At 29.6% G+C, this 17,873-nt stretch overlaps 2 protein-coding genes across 2 annotated transcripts; one reads left to right on the top strand and one right to left on the bottom strand.

Moving 5' to 3' along the window:
- Positions 1-217: 217 nt before the first annotated feature.
- LOC125827047 (urea-proton symporter DUR3) lies at positions 218-3,668 on the bottom strand. The gene is made up of 9 exons (XM_049506404.1): positions 3,415-3,668; positions 2,913-3,020; positions 2,725-2,820; positions 2,573-2,655; positions 2,269-2,489; positions 1,932-2,194; positions 1,602-1,840; positions 874-1,523; positions 218-777 (listed from the first exon to the last, which is right to left on the bottom strand). Exons 1-9 carry the CDS (start codon positions 3,583-3,585, stop codon positions 476-478), a joined length of 2,133 nt encoding a protein of 710 aa, XP_049362361.1. The 5' UTR covers positions 3,586-3,668; the 3' UTR covers positions 218-475.
- A 9,927-nt stretch (positions 3,669-13,595) lies between these two features.
- LOC125827052 (ubiquinol oxidase 2, mitochondrial-like) lies at positions 13,596-15,834 on the top strand. The gene is made up of 4 exons (XM_049506410.1): positions 13,596-13,917; positions 14,193-14,321; positions 15,125-15,613; positions 15,721-15,834. Exons 1-4 carry the CDS (start codon positions 13,636-13,638, stop codon positions 15,778-15,780), a joined length of 960 nt encoding a protein of 319 aa, XP_049362367.1. The 5' UTR covers positions 13,596-13,635; the 3' UTR covers positions 15,781-15,834.
- The last annotated feature ends 2,039 nt before the right edge of the window (positions 15,835-17,873 follow it).

The raw sequence follows: 17,873 nt of genomic DNA, 5'->3' as shown, positions 1-17,873 counted from the left end.
ACCTTCAATCAAAGAAAGTATAATTTTTATCTCAAACTTAATCCTGGGATATCCACCTTATCCCGCATATCAAACGACTCCCCAAAAGGCTTTAGTCCCATAGATAGCCAAAGCATTGGTACATGGAATTTTGAGTCCTTCCAATGTTTAAACAGACTAATTAAAGCAAATTCAAACAAGACATGAATGTACTTTTAAAGACAAAAGCACACTATTTTCTGGGAATGAAATATACTCAATGTAGTTCACATTTTTTTGCAGAAAGTGACAGACAGTATGTATCTGTGACAGACTAGCCTTATTTTTACACACAGTATATACAATGAGTTCAGTCCTATAAAATCTATTATATTTAAAATTCTAGATTCGCCTCTTTATATGTATAGGCATAAATATTTTGCTCGTGGACGAAGAGCTGTCTTTGGATCTTTTTAGACTTCAAATACACACTGATACACTTGTTTTATCTGGAAATTCAATGACTTGGTGAAGCAACAATCTGATCAGATTCTGCTACTTCCTTTTTCTTGCTCCTTTCTTTCTCAAGTAAATACACCCTCTCTACTTCAGGCATTGCTACAATAAATGCATTCAGTTTGGAGTTCAAGTCTTCTAATTTTCCCATAACTCTGTCATTTGTAAACATGCCATTAAGCACACTTTGGATTGTTCTCCAGCTTTCCATCAATGGCAAAGCGATAATCACTGCTGATCCAACTGTGCCCCATACAATAGATATTACAGCCCAGAATGTGAAGTATCCCTTGCTAAATTGCCCTGCATTATCAAGTTTGTAACTTAGTTAATCATCGAGCACTCGTACTGTGATAATATACACTGAAGCTGAAGAAAGATTGAGTTTTTTCGACTTACCTACAGGAAGTGTAAGAATAGGCCAGAGAATTACTATCACGAATGTGAAACCGATGCCCCATTTGATTATCCAGGCTTTGGCACTGTTAAGTTTTTCCTCTCTGAATTCTTCAGGTGGCACTTCACTCTTTTCCTTTTCAACCACTGTGATCTGTTTTGTAGTCTCCCAATCATAATTCTGAGGTCTTAAAAAGCTGCAAACAGCATGAATAACTCCACCAGTAAGTATGGAAACAAGGTTTCCTGCTAGCATTGGTGCATTTCTACCAGTTGTGTCAAGGTCTATCCTTCCATACTCGATCTTAGTGACCGATAGCCAAGTGATAATACCTAACAAACAGCCAATAACTGTCCCTAGGATTGCACCAAAACTGTTTGCTTTTCGCCATAAAAGCATGAAGGCTATTGGGATAACAGCTGATCCTATGAAAACTCCCATAGCTAAATACATCCAACCTAGAGAAACACCAGCCTTGTTCAAAATTACTGCTAAAATGCCCATGAAACAGCCAAAGCCTAAGACAACTCCTCTTGAAACTTTTAGGATTTGTTTTCCATTTGCTTCTGGGTTGATGTATGTACGATAGATGTCATACGTACATAATGAAGACACCGCGATTAGCTCAGATGAACCAGCAGATGTGACAGCCCTAACCAATACAGAAGAAATCATGTTATTGACAGTTAACAAACCATTTTCCACGTGTTATTCTTGATTAAGCACTTACATGAAGAGCATCGTGAGGAGAAGAATTGATCCTCCTTTTCCCATCAAAGCAATAGCTGTAGCTGGAGGAACAAGTCCGTGGCTAGCCTCACTTGCTGTTATCGGTAGATCAAGAGCCAGTGCTCCAAGACCTAGTGATGTTGCCAAGGAAAATGGCACAGCAAACCAAACTAGACCACCCAACAAATAGCCCTTATGTGTTGATGATGGTCTTGCAGCAATTGCACTTACCCAATATCCCTAACATTTCGATATTTCTGATATCAGGAATGTTGCAGAAACTTACCATAAGCTAGTTTCTTGCTATATCATAGGGAAAGAAAAAACTTACATTGTCAACGAAAACTGTGCCAAAATTGCCAACGATGTTGATGATACCAAAGACGAGACCACCTGAACTCAACATAGTAACATAAGACCCCTTGAAATTCCCAGTAGCAGGGCCACAAGATTGTCCTACATGAGAGATTGGCTCTTGACAGCTTCTTGACTTGCTTGCTACTTCTAATAAACGTCTGTAAACGATGTTTGGGCTGCCAAGTTCACTGCTTGCAGCATATACTAGGTACACAAAGATGACTAACACCACGTGTACTGAAATCAACAACCACAAATTTCTCTTAGATGAGCCCGTGAAAAAGAGTATACAAAGAGCTTAAATTAGATACCTATGACGGAATGTATATAGCTAGCCAAGAAAGTAGCTTTTAGCCCTCCAGCCAAGGTGTAAACTACAACACCGAGAGGGATAAGGAAACTTGCAGCATATATGTTAACACCAGTGAGTGCATTGACGACAGCAGAGCCACCAAGAAGCAACATGGCTGTTACTATAATGTTTGTCAAGAAGCAAAACCCCAGAAAAACCAGATGAGCAGCAGTTCCCCATCTGAAAATATGAGTAAATATTAGTCAGTAGACTACATGGATACGACAGAATCATGTTCTTCTTTAGTATAGTTCACCACGAACCTTGCTTTTACGATTTCACAGACAGTATGAGCATAAGGGGCTTTTCTTTTGATCTCTATCGCGATCACACCAAAAAGAAGGACCTGTTAGAAACAACTCGAAAAAATTATCTTCCTGAGGTCAAGAATATCGAAGAATGATTTTAGACGTACCTGAATAGTAGCTCCACTTGCATACCAAAAGGGTCCACTAATTCCATACTCCCAAGCTACATTAGAACTTTGCAAGATAGTAGCTGCCCATGTCCACTGCAAAAGAGATTACATTAAGTTGATTGTAACTTAGAGTAACACAAAAGTTTCAATTCTTGGCTAGATTGGCATTAACAAAACATTGGTACCTGAGATACAATTACACTTGCAATAAGTCCTGTTTTGACATTTCTACCAGCTGTGTTGAACCATTCTGATGTATGACGCGAACCAACGTATCTTTTTTCCAGCCAAACCTTATAGAATTACACAAAAAAAAAGTTTGTAAAAGAAGGGAAATTGGAAAAGGTTGCTCCAAGGACAAGAATGCCTCTTCCCTCCCCTCAACTAAAAGGTACTTCCTCAGTCTCAATCTATATGACAACATTTCCTCCTCCCTTTTTTGGTTCCGAAAAGAATAACATCTTTCAAACAATTCAACTTAAACTTCTCATTTTACCCTTAATTGACAAGTTTTTTATTGCTACACAAATATATAACATGTTTAACACCACAAGTTTCAAAAGTCTTCATTTATTCCAGCGAAACTATGCTACATAAATAGAAAAGAGGATTATATAAGAAGGATTTAACTTATATCAGTGAGAAAAGTATGAAAAAACGGCACAAGAAAGATAAAAGTAGAAATACCAGGAAAGAAGTGAAGATAGCAAAAAAAGCTCCAAAACCAAGAATGACAGAGTAGCCAACACCCTGATTAAGAACAGGTTTTCCTCCAAAAAAGCTGCTCTGCCTCACACACTCATTTCCAGAAACACTATAATATTTTGATGAAAATTGAAAAGGTGGACAGGAAGCCATATGTGACTGAACTGATAGTAGATCTCCTAATTAATTACACTACATTTCAACAAAAGAAACTATTTATAAGCAACAAAATTAGAATCTTTTTAGTCCTACTTGAGAAAAAAAAAAAGCAATTTATTAGAGGCAACAAAGTAAGCAAATTGTGATTGGAGAGGCCATTTTCTTGTGAGTTGTGACGTTATGAAGTACATAAAGTCTATGGATATTTTTTATGTCAAACTAAAAATGGAATTTTCAATTCATTGGAAGTATAAGATGAATCTCCCAAGTTGGGAGTGAAAGATTCAAAAGGTCACTTTCATGGCTTTGGGAATCTTTTGTCTTGGAGTAGCTCCATATTTCTAATTGGTTAGACTTTAGAGTGTTCCATCAAACAGAACAACAACAATAACATACTCCGTGTAACTGTAATCTCATCAAGTAGGGCCGTGTAATCCCACCAAGTAAGGGTCGGGCGAAGATAGAGTGTAAGCAGATTTCACCACTACCTTGGAGGAAAGGTTGTTTCAGATAGGACCCTCAACGATAGTTCCATCAAATATAAAAAAAAAAAAAAAACCTTAACATATATAGAGTAGGACATTTTTCATTATCAAATTCAGGACTAACACCTTGTTTGGATGGTTGTTATCCATTGTATTGTATTATTATATTAATTTAAATACAATATTTGTTTTGCTTGCTACTTAAATTCTATTGTATCATGTCATTTAAATCAATTGTTAGATAACGATGAAAAGACTCATTTTAAATAACAATCGATTTGATGTGATCACGTCCTTACTTTAATATTTTCTTCTCATTTTGTCTTTAATTTTTTACTACACTGGCTCGTTGGCCTAGTAAGTCTTTTGAGTTTTTATGATAAATATCTGTGTCGCCTTGCCACCTTTTGATTTTTAAAAAAATATATTTAATAATTATATTTCATCTTTTATCCCTCCTTTTCATAGTAGCTCTACTTCATATTCGACTTTTTTGGTACGTTTATCTTTCAAATTATGGATATGTAATATTGTGTAACATTGGAGAACGATAAAATATATCAAAATATTATATTTATTAAAACAATACAATACAATATAATATATTATGAAACAATGTGCAACAACCATCCAAACAAAGTGTAAAATACAAGCCATGTGTTAGAGAACTGATAACAGATCTCCTCATTACACTACATTTGAACAAAAGAAAGCATTTATAAGAGCAATAAAGTTAGAATCTTTGTACTACTATAAAAGCAATGATTGTCAACAAATTTAGAGCCAACAAAGTAAGCAAATTGGATTTGCATAGGCCATTTTCTTGTGACGTTTGAAGTACAAAAAGTCTATGGAAATTTTTTATGTCAAAATAAAAATGGAGCTTTCAATTCGTTGGAAGTATTAGATGAATATCCCAAGTTAGCAAGTTATAGATTCAAAGGGTCACTCTCATGGGGTATAAGTGAGCTAAAAGGTGAATGAAAGGGTATTTTTAGACCAATAAGATGAGTAGAAGGGTATATTTAGACCAAAAGATGGATGGAGGGTAATTTTAGACCTTTTCCTATAGTCCAAGGGTATTTTTGACCCTTTTCCGATCAAAATATAATGTATAAAAATAACGGAAAGGGGTCAAAAATATCCATAAACTATAGGAAAAGGTCTAAAATTACCCTACATTCATCTTTTGGTTTAACTATACTCTTCTACTCATTTATTGGTCTAAAAATACCCTTCCATTCACCTTTTAGCTCACTTATACCCTTGAAACTAATAACCTTATCTTTATTTTGTTTTTTAAAAAATATATATATATTTATTATGTGTCATTCTCCTCATTGGATGAAATAAAATCTCCATCTCAACTAGATTTTCCTCCATAATTTATCCAAGCCAAAAAGAATATACTTCTTCAAGATCTCAATAATTTCTATCTAATAGTTTTTTATATTTGTTGTAGCGTTTTTTTATCCGATTCCTCTCAATTTTTTTCTCTATTTTTTCCAAGTTATTACTTGGATTGAAGACACATGGCATAAGGAAAAATTAACAGCTAAGATTTAATCAATTACATTGAAATTTTAAATACGATATAAATAATTAATATATCATAAACAAAATAATAATATTATGATCATAATAATATTATCTTATCCATAATATATTATATTTTTTTCTCTCTTTTCCTATTTTTATTTTTCCTACAGGCTACGACCTACAACATCTATATTTTTTTTTCTTTTCAATGAGTTGTTACAGAGATTATTAGTCAAAAAGCTTAAATGATCATTTTTCTTTTAAAAAAAAAGATAGACATTGTTTAGGATTTATGATAATATGATATGTCCCTGTAATTGAGGCATGACTAATATTTTAAAAATATTTTAATTATCTAAAACAATTTTTTTTTTAAAAAAAGCTATAGAAAATAGAAATTACTAGATTTAAAAAAATATATTTTTTGGATCTTGAAAAGATATATTGTTTTGATTTGGATAAATTGTGGGAAAAAATTAATAGAAGTGGATTTTTATTTCATTCAATATGAAAATGACACATAATACGTATTTAAAAAAAAAAAAAAAAAAAAGAGGGTTGTTAGTTGCAAGGGTACAAGTGAGCCAAAAAGGTGGATGAAAGGTATTTTAGACCTTTTCCTGTAGTTCAGGGATACTTTTGACCCTTTTCTGTATTTTGATTTTCTTAAAATTTGATAGTTTTGTCTCAACAATCCAGAAAGTCTCAATAATCATAAATTCCTTCGACTTATATTGCAAAAGAAAGTACATCTAGAGTGTATTCAGTATATAGAGGAAAATATTTTTCATTTTTTCATGTTGCGGCAGATCAAAATATTTGGGAAGTTCTCTAGGTGGATAATTTTCTAAAAAAAATGAGAAAAAAAGACTTCACTGATGGAAGTAGAAAAAATGAGTTTCTCAATTGATATTCCACATTGATTATGTTTTCTCCATCCTTTTAACACATCTCATCTTCACCCTTTACATGTAGCCCCCATCCTCACTACCTCACATGCATCGATTTAATAGTATAACTCTTGACTTGTCCCTTCCAGAATACAACATCATATAACTAAAACAACTTTAAATTAGTTGAGGAGTCCAAAAGAACATTTTCCTTATATATATATATATATATATATATATATATATATATATATATATTACCTTAAAAGCATAATGTTAAATTACTATAATATTCCTAACTTAGGTTGTAATTTTTTCGATGAGTTGTGACTTTTTGATAAGTTGTGACTTTTTTCGAAGGGTTGTGATTTTTCGATAAGTTGTGACTTTTCCAAAGAGTTGTGACTTTTTCAATAAGTTGTGACTTTTCAAAAGAGTTGTAACTTTTTCAAAGGGTTGTGACTTTTCCAAAGGGTTGTGACTTCTCGAAAAGGTCATGACTTTTCAGATAAGAAACAAAAAACATTTGTTCATACTACCCTTTGTTGACTATAAATATAGGGGCTTCCTCTCATTTTTCAACCACAATTTTTTTAATCTTCTACTCTTCTTCTTCTTGCATTTTAAATTTTTTGTGTGATTTGTTGTCGTTGAGTGAGTTCAAAGCTTAGCGGAATATGAGGTATATTCCATAACCTCGAGTACTTGAGGAAAAAATTAATCTTGATGATATAATAATTATTTTTTGCTTAATATATACATTAGTATGTAATGTTCCAATCTATGAAGTTACCCTGATGTAGTCTAAATTCATTTGTTTTTGTTAATAATTTCTCTTGTGATGTAGATATATGCTTCTGAATATCTTTTCCAAAATTTAGAGAATTGTCACGATTTGTTTTTGATGCTCAAGACAAAAGAATGACTTTATTTATCAATACTACTTATGTGATTTAGACTCTCATGAAGTTTGCTTCAAAATAGTTATTACTATATAAACATTGCCCTTTTGTTTTACCTATTTACTATTTCTTAATATTTCAGTATTTTAGACGAAGAAAAGTTTATATGACTTGTAATAACGCTACTTGAAGTTTGTATTAGTTTAATTTTTATTATTTAAATAATAGTTAATTTTCTGACGTAAATATATTCATTAATGCAAATATATATTTATATTTGGGTAGGTATTTGTATTTAAATTAAAGTATTATATATGTCACAAATGTTTTATCAAGTTAACAAGATTTTCTAACTTCAAAATATATTATTTTTAAATGTTCCGAGTTTTTTTTTTAACACAACAAATGTGAAAATATGTCATTATATAAAATGTAGTTGTTCTCTTCGCATGTTCATATGACATCTAAACAATTTAACGTGGAATACACATGCAAAGCACATCTTGTTAGATAACAAGAAAAATACAAAACAAATATTGTTTAGAAGGAAATATTAGTAAGATAAGACTAATTACATGATTGAACCTTATCAAATTGCAATAAATATATACATTATTGCATTTAACTAATAAAATGTTTCATTGACGACCATCTTTATAGGTTTGCATGAATATGATATATATATATATATATATATGACGATCCACATTGAACATTCACAAAAGAATCTGCAATATTATTTTTTGCTAAGTTTATTATTCAAATCTTCGCTTAAATAAGCAATACTATTTATTATAACATATATTTTTGGAATTGATAATCACGTGCAACGCACGTGTCAAAAAACTAGTATATATATATATATATATAAAACTTTCTTTTGTATAATGAATAAATTGGATGCTTAGAATATTTTTCCTTATTTCAATTATCTCTTTCATTACACTAACCTCAAAATATAATACAATAGAATACTTCTCACTTAGTTCTCATTTTTTCATCTCTTTTTTTACAACACAATAAAGAAAAACATTCTTTATATAAATGTACGTAAGATTTCTTTAATAAATAAATGTCAAAAATGTGGATGGTCATTTGAGGATTAGTGAAATAATTAGTAGGAGATAATGAGGACAACACGTCATTATGATTATATGAGTTATGAAAAATTATATATAATATCATTTTCTCCACCTTATTACCTACTCATTATGATGCACTTGATATTTTAGTTTTTAATATTAAAATGCACAATATTACCATCAACATGATACTGAATAAGACGGGTTTCATAGATGTTATTTCCTTTTTGGGGATGTTGATTAGTGTGTTTGAATATTCACAATTGCCTTAAAAAAGTTTTTTTTTTTTTTTTTCTAAAAATATATATTTGCAATTGCCTTGACGACCTAAGCAAAATTAGGGGTGTATAAAATCGAACTGAAAATCAAACCAAACCGTAAAATAGAGTCAAATCGAGAAAAAAATCCGACTAATGATTGGTTTGACTTGGTTTGGTATTGAAAAAAAAATCCGACTATATTTGGGTTGGTTTGATTTTAACTAAAAAAACCAACCCGACATTAATTTTAAAATTTTATTTTATACATAAAAATATTTACTTTGATATAATTTTTAAATATTTCTTATACTTTTTCATAGTTTTTTTATTTTAATATATTATTTGATTCTAAGTTTGAAACTTAGAATTCTAAATGGTTAAATAAAGATTATAGTCCACAGATGTTGATAATTATAATAAAGCTTAAATCAAAATCAAATTAATACTAATGCAAAAAGAAAATCAATTCAACACTACGAATGACAATAATATTGAATATTTGTTCTTTGATTTTACATTGGTTTAGACAATTCAAATACATAATCTAGTTTTAATTTATTTTAATATTTAGTCATGTAACTAATACTTATTAAACTTATTTTAGCATGATTTAGTACTTTTAAATTATGATCATTTTCATTATGAGTTGTTAATTTGCAATGTTTATTTTACGCGATTTCATTATTATTATTTTTTTGTTGGATATTTTAGTGTCATTACTCATATCATATTTTGTATTATTTTCTTAAGAAACACCTTAGATAGTTGTATTTTGGTAGGACTAAAGAAATATTTGGAGTACAAGTAAATTATATGTTTGTATGAATACTTTACCGAAAAAACCCGAGGTTAAAAAATCCGAGTTTAATTGGTTTGGTTTATAGATTTAAAAATCCGACAGAAATGGTTTGGTTTGATATTAGAAAAACCCGAACCAACCCGGCCATGTACACCCCTAACCAAAATCATCCTTTAAAAAAAATGAATTCAAGTTTTGCCTTAACAAAGCAATTAAGTAAAATTAAACTAGATTCCTGATTTAAGAGATGCTTATTAATACCTCACATTAACCAACTTAAACTCTTAACACGAGATTAAGTTAGTTCGGGTTCAGGAAAGGTTTTCAGTTAGGGATAACAATGGGGCGGGCAGGGGTGGGTGGGTTGAGCTTAGTCCTTAAAAATTTTAATCCGTTCAACATAACAACTTTCTTTATTTTCAATCTGCTCCACTCCGCCCGCCCCCATAGACCTGCCACGCATAATTTCTATAATATATTTTTTTCTAGTTAAGTTTGATAGTAAAAATAAAATTCATAAAAATAAATTCATTTTTTCATTAAGTTGTATTAATTTAACAGATAATAACTTAAAATTTTATTTTTAGAGAGCAATTGGGAAACATGTAAGAAATTGTATTATTTTTTATTGAACTATTTAAATTTACTATCTTAAATATTTTAGTAGTTTTAAAGAAATTATCTTTCATAAATTATGCTCAATGATTGTTATAACATGTAAAAAGTTAAAATTCAGTTTGAATCCGCATAAAATTACATATACCCGCAACCCACCCATCCGCCCACATTAGTTTTAGAAAAATCCACTTCGCCCGCCCCACAACCCTCTCACTCCGCTCCGCATAGCCTTAAACCCACCCCACCCCATTAACGTCCCTATTTTCAACTAATAATTTCATGATTTCGAAATACAAATATTAATAAATAGTTGACTGCATTTAAAAAATGTGAAATTCGTGATTAAGATATATCCTTAGTGAAATTTCTTTCTTACTTCGATACCCTTGTTATATAAAACAAATCTTATTTCAACATCTATAATATTAAACTACAGTATATATGCAAATATTGGTCTAGTCCTTTTTTTTTTCTTCAATCACTCATATGTTTAGAACTTTCTGCTAACTTTATTTTTAACCAATATTTATGTCCACATACAACTACTAAATTTCAAGCTTTTTTTTTTTTTGAATTCAATCAAATAATGGTTCAAACAACAACGAATTTTCAAAAGAAAGAAAAGTCACAAGATACTTGCACTTAAAAAAATACGCGTTAGATAAGAAATTAGAATAGTTGAAAAATAATTATTTTGTAATTTTTTCTTATAATTATGAAGACTGGAAAATGACAATTTATGATTTATTATTTTTCTCTCAAAACTTGCGTGCCTCCAAAGGATTTTTTGGACTATGCATTGCCCAACATATACGTGTGAATATCACCTTAGGATATATCCTATTCCGTGTCAAAATTAAACTCTGTGGTCCAAAATCAAATACCCCAAAACTAATTACTAAGATACATTCTAATTTGCACGATTACATATTTTAAAAGATTGTGGTGTGTTCAGATACATCCAAATACATGTACCTCAGAATACATGAGCCAAATTTACTCTAGATATATTGTATCCAAGTGGATTCACATGTATCTGGGATACATAACCAATCTCGATCATTATTCTTCTATGTACCTGGTATCTCAGCCGCTAGATACATATATATACATTTATCTAGTGTATATCTAGTGTAATTCACATGTATCTAGAATGTATAACAAAACCTCACTCGGCTCCCACCATAGGTCGCTTGTTTCTCTCCTTATTTTAGTGTATATGGTAGCAAAAATACATGTATCTAAGTGTATGTTTCTCAATATATGGTAGGAGATTTTTAATTAGTGGTAAGATACGTAATATTTTGAAAGTATAGGTATAATAGTATATATATTAGTGAAGTATGTCTAATTATTTAATTTATCCTAAAAATAATATATATCGTAGTAAAATATGTTTAATTATGTAGTTTCTCCTAAAGAGTCTCTCCGTTCCAAAATAAATATGTGGTTTTACTGCATTTTATGTCTTATGAAAAAATAATAAATGCAATGTATATCTCATACTTTTCTTTTATAATCACTTCTAAAAAGAATGACACATAAATTTATTATTGACAAATATGTAATGATACTATCAATATTTTAGTCACTGTGGATCCTATATATTTGACAAAAAGTTTGTTAAGGTGTACTCTTTTATTTAAAATTTTATTTATTAATATGTGTAGTTTGAAATATTGCACAATCTTTTCATATTTCTTAAATTTCGTATCTAGTCAAACTATATTATTGAGATAGAAAAATATTAAGTTATCTCTGCAATTTATTGGATATTTTTTTAGAATTGTATAATATTAGAAAAAAATAGTTAAACTTTATTATTTATATAAGAATATACTTGAAAATAATTACTATTCTGGTTTCGCTACTATATATTTTTTTCATACTCATAACTCAACATTTACCATCTCATCTTCTTGGTGAATACTTACCGTATTGATTTTTTGATCAAACTGATATAATTTACCGTAGTTAAATAATTTTGAAATAAAAAACTATGATAAAGTAGAGTTATCTATATTTAATTACATATTATTATGTATCAATTTATTCGATCTGAACATTTGATGTAAGTTTTTACTTACTTTCTCCGTCCCTATTTACTTGTTCAATTTTAACTGGGCATGCACATCTATTAAGAAAATAATAATTGACATAGTGAGTTTATCATTTTACTCCTATTAATTGATAGAATTCCAAAATCAATTACTCATTAAAGATGTTCTACCTTTTTCAAAAACATTAACTCTCTAAATAAATTTAGGGTATAACTAGTAAAAAATATTATTTTTTCTTGATTTATCAAAAATGACAAGTAAAAAGGGATAAGTAAAAAGTCAAAATTGAACAAATAAAAAAGGACAGAAGGGAGTATATAATCTATATATTTGAAGAATCTTGTAGTTTTCAAGGAATTAAATTTGGTGCCCTGCAATGCATAATATGTATTTAATTAAGGCTTTAATATAGACTCTGAACCGAGTGAAAAACAAAAAAACAAAAAGAGAAGTCGATTTTGAATAGTTTGAAGTTGAGATTTGATTTTCAAAAATTATTGTTAAATGTATTTTGCCTTTTGTGGTCAAAACATAATTGTTCAAAAAGCTTTTCTATCGTGTCAAGCATCATTGTAGATTTAAAATAAGGAACTTTAATTTAGCTTAAATAAATACATTTAACGAGTCATTGTGCTAAATCTGATCAAGTCAAACCACTTATTCAAAATTGACAATTAAAAAATAAAAAAATATGACAAACAAAGAACTGTTTATTTTAAGATTCTTTTACAATTAACCATAATATATTGGAATAATAGAGTTTTTCGTCCCCTCAATTATTGGAAAATTCTAATTTTCAATCTTTATGTTATATGACTAAAACATTAACCTTTAATTAATTATAATACTTATGTGATTTTGATCTCTTTTATTGAAAGTTATAAATGCTTACCGAAATATTACAACGAATAAAATAGAATTTACTGGTATTTAAAGAACTGAGAGCCTATTTGGATTGGTTTATTATAAGTATTTTCAAGTCATTTTCAGAATGGTGGATAAATAAATAAAAAGTTTGATTTTAAACTAAAATAATAAAAATAAGTCAAGAATTATAAATTAGAATTTCTAACTACTAGTAAAAAATTAAAAATCAATTCAAACTGAGGATAAAAGTGAAAATTTCCCCAATATATTTCTTGGTATCCTCACATATTAGCTCCTCCAAGAAATTATGAAAATTTCCATAACTAAAAGTCAAAGTGAAACAAAAATTGGCCACCACCAAGAAGCATAACTCTCCCAATACTATGGAAAAGTCAATTCCAAAGAACTTTTTCATACACTTTCATCTATTACATCATTTTCCTCCACCTTTTTAGATTCCACACTATATATAAACCAACAAATTTTCACCATAAAAAACATCATCAACAATCCTTATTTGGTTTAATTTCAATCATCTCAATATGAGTCGTAGTGCAGCAGTGAAAATGTCCGGCTTGCTTATGAGGCAACTACGGGGCGAGTTTTCACCCCGTGGAGGCATAGTACAAATTCGTCATTGGAGTAATATGAGTACTTCTAGTAAAACAAAAGAAGAACAAAAAACACATCAACCACCACACACGGTGGCTGATGCAACCAACGACGACGGCGACAAGGCTAAGAAAATTGTTAGCTATTGGGGGGTGGATCCTCCCAAAATCTCCAAGGAAGATGGTACACCATGGAAATGGAACAGCTTTAGGGTACGTACGCAAATAATATACTCCTTTTATCCCACTTTATATGATTTACTTTCCTTTTTAATCAGAAAAAATGACATAATTTTATACTTTCTTTGTCCAACCGTACTTGTCCACTATAAAGTGAGACAGAGGGAGTATGAATTTAAATTATGGCTTACTTATAAGGCTATAACTAAATGTCCTTTAAATAGCTTGATTGCGTAAAAATATTCTATATCGATTATATATATAACTTAAACTCATAATTTTTTTTAAATTTTTTTTGGTTTTGACAGCCATGGGAGACGTACTCAGCTGATATTTCAATTGATGTGAAGAAGCACCATTTGCCTACCAATTTTATGGACAAGTTTGCATATTGGACAGTCCAATCTTTAAAGTACCCCACCTACTTGTTTTTCCAGGTCAACATCTTGACTCTCTTATAATTAAAAAAATAATTTTAGTTAAATAATGTACTACTATGATTGCAAAAAAGTTTTTTAATATTAAACTAAACTAAAGTAATCAATCCAATAATTAATTTAAATGAAAAAGAAGACAACGTGAGCTTGTCGCATTAGTGGGACTGTGGGAAATTATGACAAAATGGTATCGGCAAATAAGTTTAAAATAATTTCTTAAAAATATTCTGAAATAATTTTAAATTGATAAAAAAGAGAGCATATTTGGAGTTTATTAAAAAATTCAACAAACTATCTCATTTATATTTGAAGAGAATTGTGTGTGTGAGTGTGTGTGTGTGGGGGGGGGGGTCAGAAAGTCTAATCAAATTCTAATAATTGCAATACAAAAAATTACATTAGACATCAAAAATAAATAAACAAGATTTATAAGTTACACCAGACTCTAAAAAGTAGATAAAAAATAGTATATATTTTAAAAATTGTAAATCTAAATATATTTAAAATCCTTCAAATCCTCTTTCCCCCCCGTAGTTTCTATCAAATCTAATAAATATTTTTTCAAAAAATTTATAGAGCAAAATTGCTCACACTCAATTTTAGTGAACTTAATTCAAAAGACCCAAATTATTCAAAAATATATTGAAGGAACTATTTTCAACTTATTCGTAAATATAATAAGATACCATTGTGTTATTTTTAAACACTACTTGAATAAATTGTTGAAGTAAATTACTACCTATTATAACCCTATCCATATAACGTTTAATTTATATACACTAATAATATATTTAATTTTTCAGAGGCGTCATATGTGCCATGCCATGTTACTAGAAACGGTTGCAGCCGTGCCAGGTATGGTAGGTGGTATGCTCCTCCACTGTAAATCTCTCCGTCGATTCGAGCACAGTGGAGGTTGGATCAAAGCCCTACTCGAAGAAGCAGAGAATGAACGCATGCATCTCATGACCTTTATCGAGTTATCGAATCCAAAATGGTACGAGCGTGCATTAGTCTTTGCAGTTCAAGGCGTATTTGTCAATGCCTATTTCCTCGCCTATTTAGCGTCTCCAAAATTGGCTCATCGAATTGTTGGTTACTTAGAAGAAGAAGCAGTAAATTCGTATACAGAGTTTTTGATTGATATAGAAAAGGGGCTTTTTGAGAACTCGCCTGCCCCGGCTATTGCTATTGATTATTGGCGTTTGCCGGCTGATGCAACGCTAAAAGATGTTGTTACTGTTATTAGGGCCGATGAGGCACATCATCGAGACCTAAATCACTTTGCTTCGGTAAGATTTCCTTACTTTTAATTTTGTATGTTCGAAAGTATACTTAAATGAGTTATTTTGAAATATTTATATTTTTTAATAATTTAATTTTTTTTTTTGTTTCACAGGATATACAGTGCCAAGGGCATGAGTTGAAGGACTACCCTGCTCCAATTGGATATCATTAAAGTGAAAACAATATCTCAAAAAAAATTGTCTATCCATATATAACTAATAGCTGCTGTTGATTTTTTCAATTAATTTGATGTATATGTTTGTATTAATCTTTGAGATGTTTTTAGCCTTTGTACAAATATCACTATTTATTGAGATTAAGGCACTATATATAGTATGTAATTAATTATGTGAGGAGTTTAAATTATATTAATATAATTATTTTAAAATTGCACAATATAATAGTAACGAAGAACATAACGATCTCATGAATTGCTCCAAAATATTGAAATATAGATCGGACTATATTGAATCTTATGTGTCCGTCTATAGTAAAAAAAACATGATTCAATTATTATTAGTGGCATACAGAGAATATACGTATTAGGTTCATAGAAAATCAACATTCCCACTCAAAGCATATAGGTATATGTGCAAACTATTAAAATTTTAAATATTAAATCTAGATAATTTCAAATCTGTGACAATGAAAACCTAAAAATATACCTTATTAAATCAAGACCTGGCTCTGAATCTTAATGCTAATTTTATTCTTTACGTATATTAACATATTTAGCAAATGTCATTAAAAAAGATGGGCGTACACATTCTTACTACTACTTTATAACGTAGATAGGTTGTTTCGATAGATCATTGACTCAAATAAAGCATATCAAACAATTATGAAAAGAAATATAATAGAAAATGTCTATTACAATAACAAATAATATAATAAGAGAAAAGAAGGAAGCAATATATAACAATAAAATCGAAGTTTAAAAAAGTAAGAAAATAAAGAATACTAGTAATATTGAAAAGGGAAACTAGGCAACACGCAACTTCTACTAATCTGCCTCCAAATCACCTCCATATCCTCATTAATGTTTTAGGAGTATTTTTTACCTAATTAAAAGAAAAATAATTTAAAAAACTCTTGGTGACTGGTGCAATGACGTGTCAAAATTATAGCCGTTTGTGGCTGATTGCCTGTACTCTGTCTTATTATTGGCAACTGACAAATAATAAAGTTAAACCAAATATAGTGATATTTAAAAAACCTAATTAATTAGGCTTAATTAAGAAAAAATAATTAATTAAGAATAGTGCTTACAATAATGGCAAATGCACGATTCAATGACTTTTGACCAACTCAGCTTACTCCCCACGAAACCTCCTTTTTACTTGTTCCCCAAGACCCACTTTCTTCCAAAAAGAAAAAAGAGAAATAAAACACGAAATTGTATACTTTTGCCATTCATTTCCAGAAATACCCTTGGAATTTATATTTCTCAATTTGAATTGACCACTACTTTATTTGATAATCATTGACTTTTCACGATTTTCAAGAAATAATAATGAGTAGTAATTCATATATATGTTATATCTATTAATAAGCTAGCAGCTGACTATAGATTTTCAAATACTTTTGTCAAGTTATTTTTGCGTGAAGTTTCATCATGTGTTTTATCATAGATTTTGAGACAAATATTCAACTTTTTAAAGAAATATGATTTATATTCCTAGATTCTAAAAACTATTTAAAATATCTGCAATTTTGTATTATCATTTTATAGTGAACATGTTTAGTGAAAATGCATGACAACGAATACAATTAATATGAATCTGAAAAAAAAAATGAAAATATCATTGATTTTTATATGAAAAACTAGAGTCAATATCTCAAAAGGTCACTCAATTTTAAGAATTTATCTTGTAAAGTCATTAAACTTTGTTTAATATCAACAAAATCACTCAACTTAGACATTTGTATCAATAAAATCACTCAACTCAATTTATTATTAAAAAATTAACATAGATAAACAAATTATTTTTATGCCATGTAAATATGAACTCCATAAATAAATAAAATTTTAAAAAATCATCAAGATTATTTTATGAATAAACTTAAAAATTATATTAGGATATTACTATATAATTAAAATGTATTATGATGAGCTTTTTCCAAAAAAAGGAGAGTGCGAGAAAAAACCCGTAAAAAAATATCATGACAAATAATTGTGGGATACATGATTTTTTATCGTATAAAAAGAATGATATAGACGTTGGCTTAATAACTGCAACTCTGCAATATTAATCTGTTGCGGTC

The sequence above is a fragment of the Solanum verrucosum genome, unplaced genomic scaffold (assembly GCF_900185275.1).
Source record: "Solanum verrucosum unplaced genomic scaffold, falcon-dt-bn FXZP01000060.1, whole genome shotgun sequence".
In the NCBI taxonomy this organism is placed as follows: Eukaryota; Viridiplantae; Streptophyta; class Magnoliopsida; order Solanales; family Solanaceae; genus Solanum; species Solanum verrucosum.
Note: the sequence above shows the minus strand (reverse complement) of the source record. Positions and strands in the feature narration are given on the sequence as shown.

Coding starts and splice junctions, on each gene's coding strand:
- LOC125827052 (XM_049506410.1), top strand. CDS start 13,636: ATGAGTCGTAGTGCAGCAGTGAAAATGTCCGGCTTGCTTATGAGGCAA. Junction 13,918..14,192: donor GGAAATGGAACAGCTTTAGG/GTACGTACGCAA, acceptor TGGTTTTGACAG/CCATGGGAGACGTACTCAGC. Junction 14,322..15,124: donor CCACCTACTTGTTTTTCCAG/GTCAACATCTTG, acceptor TTAATTTTTCAG/AGGCGTCATATGTGCCATGC.
- LOC125827047 (XM_049506404.1), bottom strand. CDS start 3,585: ATGGCTTCCTGTCCACCTTTTCAATTTTCATCAAAATATTATAGTGTT. Junction 2,821..2,912: donor CAAGTGTAATTGTATCTCAG/GTACCAATGTTT, acceptor TCTCTTTTGCAG/TGGACATGGGCAGCTACTAT. Junction 2,656..2,724: donor CAAGTGGAGCTACTATTCAG/GTACGTCTAAAA, acceptor TGTTTCTAACAG/GTCCTTCTTTTTGGTGTGAT.